The sequence below is a fragment of the Sturnira hondurensis genome, unplaced genomic scaffold, assembly GCF_014824575.4.
Source record: "Sturnira hondurensis isolate 20B ecotype Veracruz unplaced genomic scaffold, ASM1482457v3 Scaffold0020903, whole genome shotgun sequence".
NCBI lineage: Eukaryota > Metazoa > Chordata > Mammalia > Chiroptera > Phyllostomidae > Sturnira > Sturnira hondurensis.
In genome coordinates, this window is record NW_028093534.1 from 1,416,097 (window position 1) to 1,432,829 (window position 16,733).

Genomic DNA, 16,733 nt, shown 5'->3' on the forward strand with positions numbered 1-16,733 from the left:
AAACAGTATAAAAAATATTCTCTTTGCAGGCCTGATTCTTAGCCACCTTTCAGAGATCAACTCATTCCCACCTTCTTCACTGTCTTTTCTGACTAGTGTATCTTCAGTAGAGTCTCTTTCTTTTCGCTGATCATCCACTAGAAATAGCCTGTCTTACAGCAGCTGACAATGCAGAACCATAGACCTGAGGACAGCAAGAAAGCTAAAAAGTCATCTAGTCCTATCTCTCGTCTCATGCTCGCACCGTTTCTACGTTACCACTGGCTGGCAGTTAATAAACCCAAATGCCCCAAGCAGACAAGCCACAGATGTTCACAACACTCCTGATGACATGTTAGTTGCTATGGTGAGGACAGTCCATGTTTCCTTTTACTGGAACATGTCAGTCCATGTTTCATAGTAGAACATAGACAGACAGACCCTCCATCTATCCAACACATACTTATTGAGCCTACTATGAAGATGTGCTGACAGAGCGAACAGGCTCTGGGGACCAAGCAGGGAATAAAAGACATAAAGTATTGACCTTCATGGGGCTTACAGTGTAGTAGATATAGAACACAATAAATATAAACATATAAAGAGAATTTATCACCATGTGATAAATATAAAAATAAAGAGTGCGGGGACAAAGAGTAAAAGGGAACGTTATTTAATATAGAGTGAGCCTCTCTATACTCCTTGCTGGTGATTATGCTTATGATTATTATTTCTGCTATTAATAAATAATAATCACCATCATTTACTGAAATACAGACACTAAAATATTTCAATTAATTATCTAGTTACTATCATTTAATCCTCCTAATAGCTCTATAATATAATTTTATGCCCACTTTGCAGATTAGGAAACAAGCTCACTGAGGTTATGTAACGTGCCTAAAGGCACGTATGTGATGGGGAGTGGAGCTGGGATTCATAGTGTGATTCTACATGAAGACCAGGTAAGCGCCTTTCATCACTCGGGCCTGGCCACTCTAGAAACAGATCCCTCTTACTGAACCCGTATCTTTCTTTTTCCCTGGTGGTTTGTGTCACCTGGGTCTCCAACTCCACGGTAAGACCCCTGCAGAATAGAAACAACACCCTCTGTTTTCTGGGACCCGCTGCACTCTAGGCACCAATTGTAAAGTGCAGTCAGACTGTAGCTGTTGACAAGCGGACTGGTGCTGTCAAAGATGTGCTCTGCATATGGACAGTTAACACTTTCATGAGCTGTAAACACTCAGGAACAAAAAAGTGAAAGAATTTGCTGAGGCAAGGTAATATGATTATTTTCAGCAACCTGAGCAGAAAAATACTAAATGGTTCACAAGGAGAAGTGTTATCAATGATCTAATTTTGCTAATAGTACCCAGAATATTTAAGTAGTGATTGACAAGAGAAAAAAGGTGGCATAACTAGTCCATCAAGAAAATGCTAAGCAGTGGTTGCCGCCATCTCTGACAACAAAGCCACCAGCCCCGACGAAGGCGCAAGGTGCGCTCACCTGCAGCACACGGCTCATCCACTGGAAACTGTCCTCCTCAGTAGCGTCGGGTCTTTGTTCCGCAACCACCACAATGCGCTCATCATAAAATACAGACACAGAAAACACAGCAATTCTAAGAGAGACAGATCAAACACATCAGGACTCCCTTCATGACCGGTCCTATGTGCTTTGCTCAGTTGGAATACAGAGAAGAGACAACCCCACCGCACTAGCCAAGAATGAGTATAGAAAAGAAAATGTACAATCATTACTATCAAAACAAGGACTCGAACCACATGTATTAAGCACCACTGTTGTGAATGTTGGGACTCAGTGATAAAAAAAGACAAAGGCCCTGTCTTTGTGGGGTTTGCATGTCAAGAGACAAGACAAACAAATAAATATAAAATAATGTCACGTAATGTACACTAGGAGAAAACTACGGGAGGGTGAGGGGGTGGAGCGGTGTGCAGGGTGTACTATGAAGGCAGGTGGCTGGGGAAGCACCGGCCTGACGAGAGGACACTGGAGCAGAGACCTGAATGAAGTGAGGACGTGAGCCACTCGAAGATCTGGAGGAAGAGGTTTCCGGGCAGAAGGAACAGAAAGCGAAAAGGTTCTGAGGTAGGAACGAGCTTGGCAGGTTTGAGGAACAGCAAGAAGGCCAGTGTGCCTGGAGCAGAGTGGTGAAGCAGAGAGTGGTGGGGAGAGGTCAGAGCCAGGCCAGGGCGGTCACAGAGGACCTGGTAGGCCAAGGGGCGCGGGATGTTTTGAGTGAGGTCTCCGCTCAAATGTCCCCTTACTAGCAATGCATTCCTAGACTGGCAAGCACACCCCCACCCCTCTGTGTTTTTTCTGCATAGCATTCGTCATCCTCTCATATGTTATCTATTTCCCTCTGTGGTTACTGTCTAGTAACCCCTAGTGAGAATGTGAGCTTCACATGGCTTGTTTCGTTCAATACCACACCCTGAGCATCTAGAATAGTGGCATACAGTTGGCATCCAATAAATATTTGTTGAATGAATGCATAAAAAAATTCACTGCAGAGGTGCATGCATGACCATGTCCCTCCCTTCCTCTGACCCACACATATTTATTGAACAACTACTGTGTGCCAGGTGCTGAGTGCTGGGGATACAGCGGGGCCAAAGACAGAAAAGTCCAGTGCCCGTGGAGTTTACATCTCATGGGAAGCTACACCGTGACAAAAACCTACACATTTCAGGAACTGTTTCTCTATTGATTTCATTTATTTTTCTCCTTCTTCAAAAGCTAAAGGGACACCAGGATTGCTTTAAAAACACACAGCCATGATTGTAAACTACCAAATAGGACATCAATTACTCAAATGTGAACCAAATCTCTTTTCTTGAATTAATAAAGGAAGAAAAAAGAGTATCTAATTGACTTCATCCATGGAATTGGAAATTAGCACTTATGTACTAAGTGTCTATGCTAAGATGATATAACAATTTAGTTAGAGATGAGTAAGAGAAACAATTCTTGAATGCAAAACTCCAAAAGAGTAGCATCTACCTAATTAGACTGCGTGGGACTACTGTACTGAACGAACGTGTAGCAAGTTCAACACCTTAGGATTCTTCTCAGGACTCAACAAATATTAATAATTAAATGCTGAAATACAGGATATCATTGTCTTATGTCTCTCAATTATAGCCAAAGAATCAGACATTTAAAGACAAATATTCAAAGTCTGGTTTCTGCTATGCTTTATCAAAAATAACCTAATCACTTGAAAGAGAAGCTACAGAATACAACTCAAATCACCCACTAGATAAGTTTAGATTCTACTGAAAATATTAACATTTGAAGTGTGCACTACTCACCTTCCTCTGTAAACAGTCTTTATTGACTCAACAGCCAACCCAGTAGCAACAATGTCGTCAGCATTATGTCTCCGACCACTAACCATCAGTAGCCCATCCATTTTCCCAACCACAAACACCAAACTGCCCTGAAAAATAACAAGAATTTACCTTGATTTTCATAATATTAATAGCAAAAGAGACATTTTACTTCCTGTCTTGAAATAAACCTCATGAAAATTTTAAGAAAATAGTACCATACTTCAGGGGTTCTAAGAGAGTGTTTCACATCTCAGCATCTTGGAAATCAGTGGGGGGAAAAATCAGTGGCATCTTCTAACTAATGGGATCTTACGTGTATAAGAAAGAAATCTGTTCATATTTTTTTCAGATTTTATTTATTTTTAGAGGAATGGGCAGGGAGGGAGTAAGAGTGGGAGAGAAACATCAATGTGTGGTTGCCTCTTGTGTGGACTCTACTGAGACCTGGCCCGCAACACAGGCATGTGCCCCGACTGGGAATCAAGCTGGTGATCCTTTGGTTTGCAGGCAGGACCTCAAGCCACTGAGCCACACCAGCCATGGCTATTCTTTTTTTTTTTTAGATTTTATTTATTTATTTTTGAAAGAGGGAAAGGGAGGAAGAAAGAGAAGGAAAGAGAAACATTACTGGTTGCCTCCCGTATGCACCCTGACCAAGGACTGAACCTGCAACCCAGGCATGTGCCTTACTAAGAACTGAACTGGTGACCCTCTGCTTTTTGAGACAATTCCCAACCAGTCAGGGTTGTATAACACCAGTCAGGGCCCATTCATATTTATTCTTTGGGAGGAATTTTGGAAAAAAGCAACTAGGCTGGCACGCAAGCAGCTTATTTCTGCAGCAATGATTATGTATCAGTTCATCTTCTCTACTTATTCATGGGATGGAGACAGAGGAGAAAAATGTTAAGTCAATTAATAATGGAATTAGGAAGAGATAAAACAGTTTTAATGTGAGAATGACTGTTCCAGGTTCATAAGGGTGATGCTGTTTCCATCTAGCAAGATCACAAGCAGGCTACTAGAGAAAGGTGGAAGGAAGAGTGTGGGAGCCTCTCCTTCCCAGTAGGATAACAAAGTTGCAGGAAGGTGTGCTGTTAGTGCCCTGAAAGCATCACCGCATAAATACTTTTATTTATTATTTCATCATTGTCAATCATTCTCCCAGACCCACTGGCAATAAATTCACTTTTCCCATTCATTACAGGATTCCTGAATTTCTTGTACCATGTATATATATTCATTATCTAGCTACCTCCATGTGAATGTCACTGTGTGATTTACTGAGCACAGTGCAGTGCTGTACACCCACTGGGCTATGTAACACATAACCTCCAGTCTCAAGAAGCTAGTGGTCCATCCCAAGAGACAGAAGAGAATGAGTCCTTTCCAAGATAGTGTGAAAAATGCTACAGTCGAAATAAAGAGAACAAAACAGTCACTGCTAGTGTCTCATGTCCATTTCTTCATTTCTTTCACAGTGACAGAATGACTGTAAAACCCATTTGACTGTAAAGATAATTTGCTGAAAAACATATTGCTTTTATCAAAGAATTTACCATCAAGCAAATTGCGTTGCTGATAATTTGTATAAAAATGCTTCTACCTATTTATTATGGTTTCCTTTTGCTATTAAAGAGGCTTTTTTTCAGCACACTTCTAACTTACTGAAACATATTAATCAAATCAAAGAAAGGTAGCAAGAATAACTGAAAAGAGTTTTGAAAATAAAAAATGTCTCAGTTTGGAGGAGTCAAGTGAACTTGGGTAACGGAAGCAATAAACATTAATGCATCTGTGACACTCTTATAAGAACTGCTCTAAATGCAAGCTAAGCAGCCCTGTAGTACTCGAACTCATCAGAATCTGTTCTGTTCTGTGAAGTCAAGCCCACATATTTGAACACGATGCACCAAAACAAACACGAAAGCATCACTTACTGGCCCTACAAACCCCAGCAATCCTGACCGGATGAATGGCACGTCCCCAACAGGAGACCCTGCAGAATTCACTGGAATCACCTAAAAGACAGAAAAAAGAAAGTGACAATCAGATTTTGTTCTTATTTGAGAATCTCTCATGCATGTGAGATCTCTTGACTCATATATGCAGGCTTCTCATACATATGTATGTATTAAATTTGCTACCTTCCCTTGCAAAAAAAAAAGTATTTGATTCTTTTAAAGTCTTTAAGTCTTAAATTATATGCCCCAAGAAACACATACTAAAATTATATAAATAGTGAATACAGGAATCCTACCCCTCCTTAAGAGATAACAATCATTTACAATATGTTATCTCTCTGGATTTTTTTACATGCCTATATTAGCATATCAAGAATTTTCTTTTTTTTATTTGAGAGACAGACCGACAAACACTGATTTGTTGTTGCACTTATTTTTGCATACAGTGGTTGATTCTTGCATGTGTCCTGACCAGGGAATGAACCTGAAACCTTGGTGTACTGGGACAACACTCTAATCAACTGAGCTATGCAGGTGGGGCTAAGACTTTTTTTTTTAAATCGTATTTATCTACTGCTTTGCAACTTGCTTTTCATACCTTTACAAGTTGGTAACAGTCCATCTAGCTCATTCTGTACAATAGTTCTCTAACATGCCATTGCATGGAGGTCAGTATAGCACAGCCCTTGGAGTCAAATGCAAGTTCAATTTCTGGCTCTGTCACTAACCAGTAATGTGGACCTTGGGCAAGTTCCTGGACTTCTTGAAACCTGTGTTTCTTTTGCCATAAAATGAAACTGCCAATGCCTCTAACACACACAGGCTTAGAGTAAAGAATAAGAGAATGTAAACAGATTTGCAGACAGAAGCAGTGGCTGGCCCAGAGTCAGTTCAGGAAACTATTAGAATTAGTAGGTATTATAAAGTAGCAGTCTTTATGGCTGTGTAGGTCATTTCAATTTTTCACTACTACAAACAGTGCTTTACTGAATATTCCTACATATATTTAGTGCATTTGTATAAAAAGCATTACTTTTCTGAATTTTAACAGGCAGCCCTACAAAACTGTTATATAAGCCCTAGTTAGTGTGGCTCAGTTGGTTGGAGTGTCATGCCACAGACCAAAGGGTTGCAAATTCAGTTCCCAGTTAGGGCACATGCCTCAGTTGCAGGTTCAGTCCCAAGTCAGGGCATGTATGGAAGGCAACCGATCGATGTTCCTCTCCCATACCAATGTTTCTCTCTCTCTCTCCTCCACTCCCTTTCCCTTTCTCTAAAATCAATGAGCATGTCCTTGGGTGGATTAAAAAAAAAACGACCTGTTATATCAGTTACACTCGTCCAACAACACAGCAGAATGTCTGTTTTTTCTCTACTCTAACGCATAACATATGTTATCAGTTTTTCCAAACTTTGCAAATCTGATAGGCCCATTAAAAACACCAGAAAAAAAAAGATATCCCATTGTTATTTTAACTACATTTCTTTATTAGGACTATGGATGAATTTTCTTTCCTTTGTTTACTGGCCATTTGCATTTTTTAAAATAAATAGTCTATTCCTGTCTCCTATTTACCTGCTCTATTTGATTGGTGTTCTTTCCCTTTAATTTTTTTTAATATATTTTATTGATTATACCATTACAGTTGTTCTATTCCCCCCTTCATTCCCCTCCACCCGCACACTCCCTCCCCCACCATCCCCCCCTTAGTTTATAACCACGTGTCTCAAGTTCTTTAGATTCTATATTTCCCCTACTATTCTTGCCCTCCCCCCATCTATTTTCTACCTACCATCTATGCTATTTTCTGTGCCTTCTCCCCCCTTCTCCTCCTCCCACTCCCCTGTTGCTAACCCTCCATGTGGTCTTCATTTCTATGGTTCCACTTCTGATCTAGCTGTCTTCTTGATTTGCTTTTGTTTTAGGTGTGGTTGTTAATAACTGTGTGTTTGCTGTCCTTTCACTGTTCATATTTTTCATCTTCTTTTTCTTAGATAAGTCCCTTTAGCATTTCATATAATAAGGGCTTGGTGATGATGAACTCCTTGAACTTGACCTTATCTGAGAAGCACTTTATCTGTCCTTCCATTCTAAATGAAAGCTTTGCTGGATAAAGCAATCTTGGCTGTAGGTCTTTGGATTTCATGACTTGGAATACTTCTTTCCAGCCCCTTCTTGCCTGTAAGGTCTCTTTTGAGAAATCCGCTGACAGTCTGATGGGTACTCCTTTGTAGGTGACTGTCCCCTTATCCCTTGATGCTTCTAGGATTCTCTCCTTCATTTTAATCTTGGCTAATGTAATTATGATGTGCCTTGGTGTGTTCCTTCTTGGGTCCAACTTCTTTGGCACTCTCTGAGCTTCCTGGATTTCCTAAAAGTCTATGTTCTTTGCCAGACTGGGGAAGTTCTCCTTTATTATTTGTTCAAATAAGTTTTCCATTTGTGGCTGTTTCTTTCCCCCTTGTGGTACCCCTATAATCTGAATGTTGGAACGTTTAAAGATGTCCTGGAGGTTCCTAAGCCTCTCCTCATTTTTTTGAATTCTCATTTCTTCATTCCTTTCTGGTTGGATTTTTAGTTCTGCCTTCTGGTCCATTCCATTGATTTGAGTCCCAGTTTCCTTTCCATCGCTATTGGTTTCCTGTGTATCTCCCTTCATTTCAATTAGTTTAGCCTTCATATGTTCCTCTAATTTGTGACTATAATCAACCAGTTCTGTTAGCATCCTGATAAACAGTGTCTTGAATTGTACTTCTGAGAGGCTGGCAATTTCTCGGTCGCTGAGAGTTATTGGCTCTGGGACTTTGAGTTCTTCTTGTGCCATCTTTCGGGCTGTTTGTGCCTATTCCATAGCAGGATCGGAGCCCTAAGGTGTTCACTACAGCAGGGCAACTAAGTCGCTGGGTTGTGACGTTGTATGTGGGGGCGGGGTCAACGAGGAACTATGGCTTCCCGTTTGCCGCCTCCCGCTGCGGCCCCCACAGGTGCTGCAGCTGCCACTGTTACCGGCCTGAGCGTTTCGTCCCACTGCACGCGAGTGTGCCACCGCCGTCAGCCCTCGGCCCCTGGGGCCTGTGTGGTCTGTCTCACTGTGCGGGAATGTGCCACCCCGGTCAGTCTGCCCCGCACCCCAACTGGTTCCAGGCTGCCTGCGCGCCTAGGTCCGGGGATCTGTCCTGCCCGACCTTGCTCCGCTGCTGGCTCCACCCCTCTTACCGTCCCCGTTGAACCGTTAGTGGTTGTCGGACTTCTGTATAATTCAATTTTCTGTTTTTTGCTGTGTCTTTGTTCTCCAAACCTTTGTTGTATTCAAACTTGGTTGTGGGAGAAGGCACAGTGTTTCCACCTATGCCTCCATCTTGGTGGAAGTCCCCTCTTTCCCTTTAATTTTTAAGATTTCTTTTTTTTTCCATATAGGGAACAATTATAACAAGAGCTAACATTTATTAAATGCTTATTTTGTGCCAGCCATACTACCAGTTGTTTTACAGTTAATCCACAGACAACCTTATGAAACAGTATTTATAATTTCCATTTTACGGATGAGAAAGTGAGACATAGAAAGTTTCATTTGCCTCAAATCAAATAGCTAATAGTGGGGGGGGGGTCAATGGAAAATTAGCTCTTTGCTGTCATATGTATTAAAAAGTTTTTCTATTGGTAGCCTATTTTTAAAATGTACTTTTAGGCTCTGGCTGGTGTAGCTCAGTGGATTGAGCACGGGTCTGCGAGCCCACATGATCACAGTTCAATTCCCAGTCAGGGCACAAGTCTGGGTTGCATGCCAGTTCTCAGCAGGGGACTCACGAGAGGCAACCATACATTGATATTTCTCTCCTTCCCCTCCCCTCTAAAGATAAATAAATAAAATCTTTAAAAATATATATATTCTTTTATTTTGACCAGTCATTATTACTAGGTCTTTTGTCCTAGTGAAATGTTAACCACGTTGGAAAACTCTTCAGGGTTTACATGTAAGAATCCAGCAAGAAAAATATTAGAAACTTGAATTTGCAAAATCAAGGCAATAGTTTTCTCCTTTCCTAGTTAGGATTTTTATTCTTCTTATCATTAAATTTACACTGCAGATTTCAAAGTTTCTTCATTAAGATGGATCTAGCCATTTGGTATTAAATCTGAGAATTTAATTAGTAAGGTGCCCTCGTAGGAAAGGCAACATAACAAAATATTATCAGTATCTTCGAAGACTGCTTGAGGATCTTGTTTATAGGTAAGTAAAATGCAATGAAAAATTCAGGTGTTAGAAATATATGTAGTCCAGGCATTTTCAAAATAAAAGAAGTAGGGAAAGATTTAAATTAGTAAAATATATATACACTAGAATTAGTCACCTGAAAGTAAACCTGGCAGTATATGCTCGAAGAATTTATGAACATCTACTCCTATTAAGGTGACTTGGTCTTAACACCTGGTGGCAGGGCAAGAAGGTAGCAGTGTTGGTGACAATGACAGTAGTAACAGACAGACATTTAATAACTTATATTATACCATTTCAGGCTGTGTAAATACAAATGATGGTCAGCTCAGGAATTCTAAACATTTTTTTAGATACCACATCATTAATAAATATAACATTCTCCCACCAGCCACAACTATCACTACATAATTATATGCCCCAATTTTCAAATGGGTTGGTAGATAGATAGGCCCTCCCATATTGAGAACCACTGGTTTAAATTATAGAAAAAGGAAGCTTGGAGAACTAAAAATTGGCTATGGTCCTATAAGCCCTATCTAGTAAGAAAGGGACATGACCCATAAATTGGAGTTCACTGTTCCCTAAAAGGTACCCTGAAGCAGGTTAATCCCAAGTATAAAATACAGACAATTAATTATGCCTGTTCTGATTTCCAGGCTCACAAGGAATACTTTCATTACAATGTGGCTTCACATGCAGAGCTGCCTGCAGGAAAGCAATGTGCTAGTTACCCTAGAATACGAGCAATATGTATCAGGAGCTGTTTGTTCTCCTGATACACCCAAAACACCTAGAAGGGTGCTGGATACACAGAAGGTTCTCAATAAATACTTGTCTCACTGGAAGTTTGAATGATAGGAGCAATCTGCCCCTGTGACAGAACACTTCTCGATATTTTACTAGTAACCTCACATTCTGGTTTACACCAGTCTTTATGAGCTCAGTTAACTTGAGTCTGTACTTGAGAGATAGATCCATTGTCACTATACACTCTCAAAATTAAATTTTTGGGCTTGTAAAGCTCAAACTATGAAATATTCACCAGGGAAAGTTTTGTGGGGCCTATTTATTTACTTACTTACTTACTTATTTATTTATCAGATAAACACCTCTACTTCCTGTGTGCCAGGTACTGGTTCTAAGTATTTTATAAACATTAACTCACTTACTTCTCACAATTATCCTATGAGTTAGATACTATAATTATTCCTTTTTTTAATATGAAGAAATCAGGGCACAAAGAAGTTAAGCAATTCACCCAAGGTGCTAGTGAGTGGCAGAGCTGGGATTTGAACTGGGACAGTCTAGCTCAAGAGCATATGCTTTCAACCCACTATATTATGCCATTTCCCACCGGCCAGCTCATCTTGCCCTAGTGACACTCTCATCAAATTTTCCTTGCAAAACTTTAATATCATGTACCTCAAATGTATTTTTGGTCACACCAGTGAGCCCAAAGTACATCATGCCTCTTGTTCTGGAGCTGACACAGATTTCTCCAATCTCGTCTGTTTTGCAGAGCTGGGGAGGTCCTTCAGGTCTCACAATGCACATCATCCCTGGTGAACAAAATTTCAGCTAAGACACAGAGATTCTGGAAAACCTTTGCTTCATTCAGCCTTGCAAACCCAGGATAGTTCAGTATTTACTGAGCGGCATCAAGTAAAGATACCAAGAAAGAATGTTAAAAACAGACCTGAAACTAAATAGGTATATCTGAAATTTCCATCTTTTAACCCTGATTGATAATAAATAATTTTTTAAATTTAGCCAAAAAAAATCCATACAACAGATGCAGACTGAAGCTTTTAAAGACACTGATATTAAAATGACTGCAAAGTCCAAAGAAACAGGTTGAGTTAATTGACCCCTGGGCAGACCCAGCTCACCCCCGCATGGAAGCAGCGTGCTCTTCCTGCTAGCCTCACGGCTGGCAGCGAGGGCCAGACAACTTGACTGTCACTCAGTACCTCACTTTCCATGTGAACAGCTGCAATTAGCATTCACAACTGAATCACCCAATACTGCTGGAACTAAGTGTGATTAGAATTACTCAACTGTTAAGAGGCTTTGAGAAACTAAATGACTAAGTACTAATTTTAGATTCATGGTTTGGGATCCTGTATTTTTATGAGTCTCCACTATCGCTAATGACAAATCTTTTTGGAAAAAATAAATAGTGCTCCTGAGAACTCACCACCAGGCATTACATGTCCTACATCCTGGACTGTTAGTGCTGAATTTTTATCTTCAGTATTGACCCGTATTACCCCATAGCTCAATCCGTTCATTGAAAGAATGGCTCTTCCTGGCAAAGGGGCCCCTGGGACTCCAGGCCTGAAAACAAAATGAACTCATCAAATTTGGCAGATGAACTATCAAGAGAAAAACATGAGTATGTAGGAAAGCAGATTTCCTCTTGCTAACACACATATACACACACACACACTCCTCATTTTCTCTACCCAAAACACACCAAATGAACCAGTCACATGTACAAAGCATGATCAAGTTTCACCCCAGTGGAAAACATACATTTTAATCAATTGTTAAGAATATATTGGCCTTGGGTATGCTATATATGTACTTTGCATACTTAAGATACAGTCAAGAATAGCTTATCTGTAGTCTAAGATGCTGAGGAATTTGAAGACAAAACAATACAGAAAAAGAACTAATTCACAAAAATGAGATGAAAATAATTAAATTTTCAGTTTACCAGTTACTCTTAATATAAGAGAGGGAGAAATAAGTGAAATGATTCCAACTGATTCACAAAGTCATTTCCACTTTCAGGCTTAAGAAGCAGAAAATTAGCTACGCCCCCACCCCCCCCCCCCCCCCCCCCCCCGACAGTGACTGGAAAGTACTGTGCATTTGATCAAAGCCATAACACGCGGCAAGAGCACAGACGTTCTGCATGATACCTGCGGATAGCCACAGTCATGGCTTCAGCAGAAGTGGCACAGGGACAGATGGCCTCAGGTTTCAGTCCATGGCTCTGGAACAGACTCAGGAAAGCATCGCAGGATGACACAGACCCTAGGAGGAGTTGGAACAGATCAACTTGAAAACTGAAACTGTGATTTTCTTTACTGCAGGAAACTAGTAAAGAGCAGAAAGCCAATACATGTTTCTCATGAGAACTCTCATTATATTGGGTTGGGCAAAAAGTTCATTTGTTTTTTTCTGTACGGTGGCTCTAGTAGCGCTAGCTGTCTTTAACATCATTCAAAACAATTGTAAGAATGTACTGTGACAGCTGTCATAGCAGCATGTATTTAAAAAAAACTAATCAAAATTGCCGAGTTTTTGTGTAGCCATTTTAATATTGAAGATGGAAGAAAATACACATTTTCAGCATATTATGTTTTATCATTTCAAGGTAAAAATGCAATCAAAACTCAAAAAAAAAGATTTGTGCAGTATATGGAGAAGGTGCTGTGACTGATCAAAGGTGTCAAAAGTGGTTTGTGAAGTTTTGTGCTAGAGATTTCTTGCTGGATGATGCTTCAAGGTCAGGCAGACCAGCTGAAGTTGACAGCAATCAAACAGAGACATTAACTGAGAACAATCAACATCATACCACACGGGAGATAGCCAACATACTCAAAATATCCAAACCAATAAAGTTATTGGTGAAACTGAAAAATGCGTCTTTTTTGTTTTACAGAAAAAACCATATGGACTTTTTGGCCAACCCAGTAGATCATTAATCCCATCTAAATATTTTACTGTGCCTGTAAGATGGCTGAGACACGCCCAGGACAAATGAATTCTCATCCACCCAGAAGAGATCATGGACACTGTTTAAAGCTAAAACTTGGAATAAAGCTGCTTCTACCAAACTTCCCAATCAATAGCAGAGATGCAGAGATGCACTGTGGCCAGTTTGGAACTGAGCGAGTAGCTCTCCCTAAAGTAACTACTTTAGCCAGCGCAGTACTAACACTCCGGCTAGTTCCACCTTCTTTGTGATATTCTCTGATCTGTTTCTTATTAAGGTCAATCCCATGGCTGTGTTTTACTATACCAGGATGATTAAGGTGACTACTGACACAATCCATATGACAAAGAACATAGTACCTAACGTTTCACCAGATCTGCTATGTGGAAGCTCAGGATGCCTGTGCCTGTGGGGGCAAGTAGGGGAAATAACAGATCTCTAAAAGCTTTTGCAAATTTGATTTCCTGCTAGGGGCAATTTACGTAAAGTCCAGATACTTGGTTACATCAAGTCATCTTCTTATCCTTCCTTGCAGTTATATGACAGGAAAAGGATACACATGAGTGAGCAAGAAGGAGCGCTTCTAAAGCGTATGGGTCCAACAGGTGATGAGCAGATAAAATGTGGTCCGTGTATAAAATGGAGTATTATATGGCAATATAAAGGGACAGAGTATGCACACACACTACAATGTGGATGAACCTTTAAAACATTATGTTAAGTGCAAGAAGCCTATCGCTAAAGACCTACATAGTATAATTGCATTTATATGAAATGCCCAGAATAGGTAACTCTCAAACACAAAAAGCGGAAGAGCAGTTGCCTAGGAGTATGGGCAGTGGAGGAGAAATGGGGACTGACTACTAATGGGTAGACATTTCCTTTGGGGTGATGACGTTCTAAACTGAGACCATGGTGATGGCTGCATGGCTCTGTGAACCCACTGAAACTGTTAAACTGTACACTTTAAACGGGTTTCACAGCATGTGAACTACATCTCAGTACAAATGTTAAGGAGAGAACAGTCCCAGACCCACACCCTAGAAGTACTCACAGGGATTAGCTCCGTCAGTCACAATTAACATCCGGAGAGAGCTCAAGCTCACATCTCTCTGGTCCCGATGTGCCATCATAGCCCAGTGCAAGTCTCGACATTTTACTAAAGCTACTTTGGCTACAATTTCAAAAGCAATAAAGTTAACACACACGTACAGGCTAAGTTTGGTATATTTAATATACTACAATATTTAATATACTTATACATATTTAATATACTACAATAAAAACTTTTACTTTTTTTAAGGATCATGATTTTCACTTAGAGAAAACAAAAAAGGTTTCAAAGAAATTATGCCAGGCACTCCAAGGCTGCAGCGACCACGTGGACACATGCCATTTTGCTCACTGTGATCTGTGGGCAGGCCGTGTATCTTTACCAAGGAAGCTTTGAATCCCCAAGCACTCAATAAACCTGGCTCAGGGCTCAAATTCAGGCAAATTCATCTCAGCCCCTAAGAAGGGACGGCACGTGAGATGGAGCGGACAACACACCCCGCTTCAGCAACTGAATGCTGGTGTGTGTCAGGCCACCGAGGCACAGAGCCATGTCTCCAGAAGAACATTCGGAAATCCCTGCAATCTTAGTCCAAACAGCCACGTAATCAGAGCCTGGGTGCTGTGGGTAACTACCTTTGTGGGCATATACTCTCTGGACCCAAGAGAGAGGGCAGGTCTTCATGACGGAGTAGGGCACGCTAATTGTATGCATCTTACTCATTATGTTCTGAAAAGCAAAGAAAGATAAAAAGTAAACAATATTGAATACACACAGAGCATTTTAAAACTGATCTGATAGTTTGTTAACATTTTAATCATACATGTAATAAATATTCAAATGCATGCTCTTTGAAGAAAATCTGAAATATTAACCATAAGGTTGAAGTCTCCTTTGTTATCTACCCTTAAACCCAGTCCCTTCCTCTCCTCCTCAGAGATTATCATTATTCTGAATCTGGCATGCAGCCTTCCTTTTTCTATGTATTTACATGTATATTTGTCCCCATGGAAACAATGTATTGTTAACATAAAAGGCATCATACTATACATACATCTGCAATGTACTTTTTCCATTTAAATTATTTGAGAGATAAATCTATGGACATCAGCATAAGCTCTACACACAATTCTTTTTGAACTGCAGCATATATTCCACAGTATGACTACAGCACAGTGTATTTAGGCATTTCCCCATGTTTCAAGGAGCATTTATACTTCCCCTGGTGTGTGTACAAGTGTTTCTCGAGGGTAAAGACAGAAAAGAGGCACCACTGAGTCATAGGACATATGCTTTACAGATCTAACAGACACTGCCGCACTGCCCCCCACCCCACTGAAAGAGCTCAGAATGCCCGTGCTTCCCACACACCACAGAGGGTTAGGTGCTACAAAACAAGAAATCAAAGTCTCCTCATCACTGAAAGGGGGGCCTGCCCAGATGTGCTGGGTATTTGAGGAGATAAAGCTCAGTGAGCTGAGAGGGTCATGCAATTTGGTGTCTGCTGCCACCCAAATGAATGAATATGCCCAGGACCTCCTGTCCCCAGAAAGACCCAGCCTGACAGAATAATTAAGTCTTGATATTTAGGCTGGCCATTTTTCTCACCACTGAAATGGCTCAAAGAAACCAAGATACCATTGTTAACTTCTTTTTTCTCCTTCCCCCAAGTTTCTAGCTATAGTGACAAACTTTTGGATTTCAGGGAAAGAATGGTGTTTATAACTAATTGTCCCTCTAAAAAATCCTCACACTTTCCCTATAATAAATACCTTGCAAGGTTTTTTTTAACCTCTGATAAAAAACAAAATGGGGAAGACCAGAAAGGAGCTAGGAAGCACGTACACTCAAGAAATAGGCTCTTCCTAAGTTGGGGGTTCCTGAGTGAGCAGGGATCCTCCTCCTCCTGCCCCATGCTTCATTTCACTCTACTCTTTCTCAGACTCCTGCAACGTGTAAGGAAGTAGAATGAGACACTCCCACAGTTCTCTGCAACTCTAGGATCCTGTATTTCTTCTCTCTTCCCTCATCACCAAGCTACATATGGTAGCTTTTCCTATTTGAAATGTCCCCTCTCTCTACTTCCAACACAAAAATAATCTCTATGTGACTAAATCTTATCTTTTAGAGAGAGAGAGAAACATCAACTGGTTGCCTCCTGTATGCGCCCCAACCAGGGATCAAGCCCACAACCTAGGTAGGTGCCCTGACTGAGAATCGAACCGGCAACCTCTTGGTGCACAGGATGATGTTCTAAACAACTGAGCCACACGGCCAGGACATCACCCATTTTTCAAAGTCCAACCCGACTGCCACCTCTTCCATAAACAGGGCCTTGACACTAGCGCTGGGAAGAACGCAACCTTTCTCTAACCCTCGACACACGTTTCCTGTTCCTCGACTGTGAAAAGCAGCCTGACCTACCC

At 40.8% G+C, this 16,733-nt stretch overlaps 1 protein-coding gene across 3 annotated transcripts in view; it reads right to left on the reverse strand.

The window, feature by feature from the left end:
- Positions 1-16,733, reverse strand: part of DIP2B (DIP2 acetate--CoA ligase B (putative)) — a 224,352-nt gene that overhangs the window by 37,358 nt on the left and 170,261 nt on the right. For all 3 annotated transcript variants that reach the window (XM_037030985.1, XM_037030984.1, XM_037030983.1), the window contains 8 exons: positions 14,943-15,036; positions 14,308-14,427; positions 12,454-12,568; positions 11,724-11,863; positions 10,949-11,085; positions 5,283-5,363; positions 3,322-3,449; positions 1,490-1,604 (listed from right to left, as the gene is read on the reverse strand). In XM_037030985.1, coding sequence (XP_036886880.1) covers positions 1,490-1,604; positions 3,322-3,449; positions 5,283-5,363; positions 10,949-11,085; positions 11,724-11,863; positions 12,454-12,568; positions 14,308-14,427; positions 14,943-15,036 — 930 coding nt within the window. The remainder of the gene's footprint in view (positions 1-1,489; positions 1,605-3,321; positions 3,450-5,282; positions 5,364-10,948; positions 11,086-11,723; positions 11,864-12,453; positions 12,569-14,307; positions 14,428-14,942; positions 15,037-16,733) is intronic.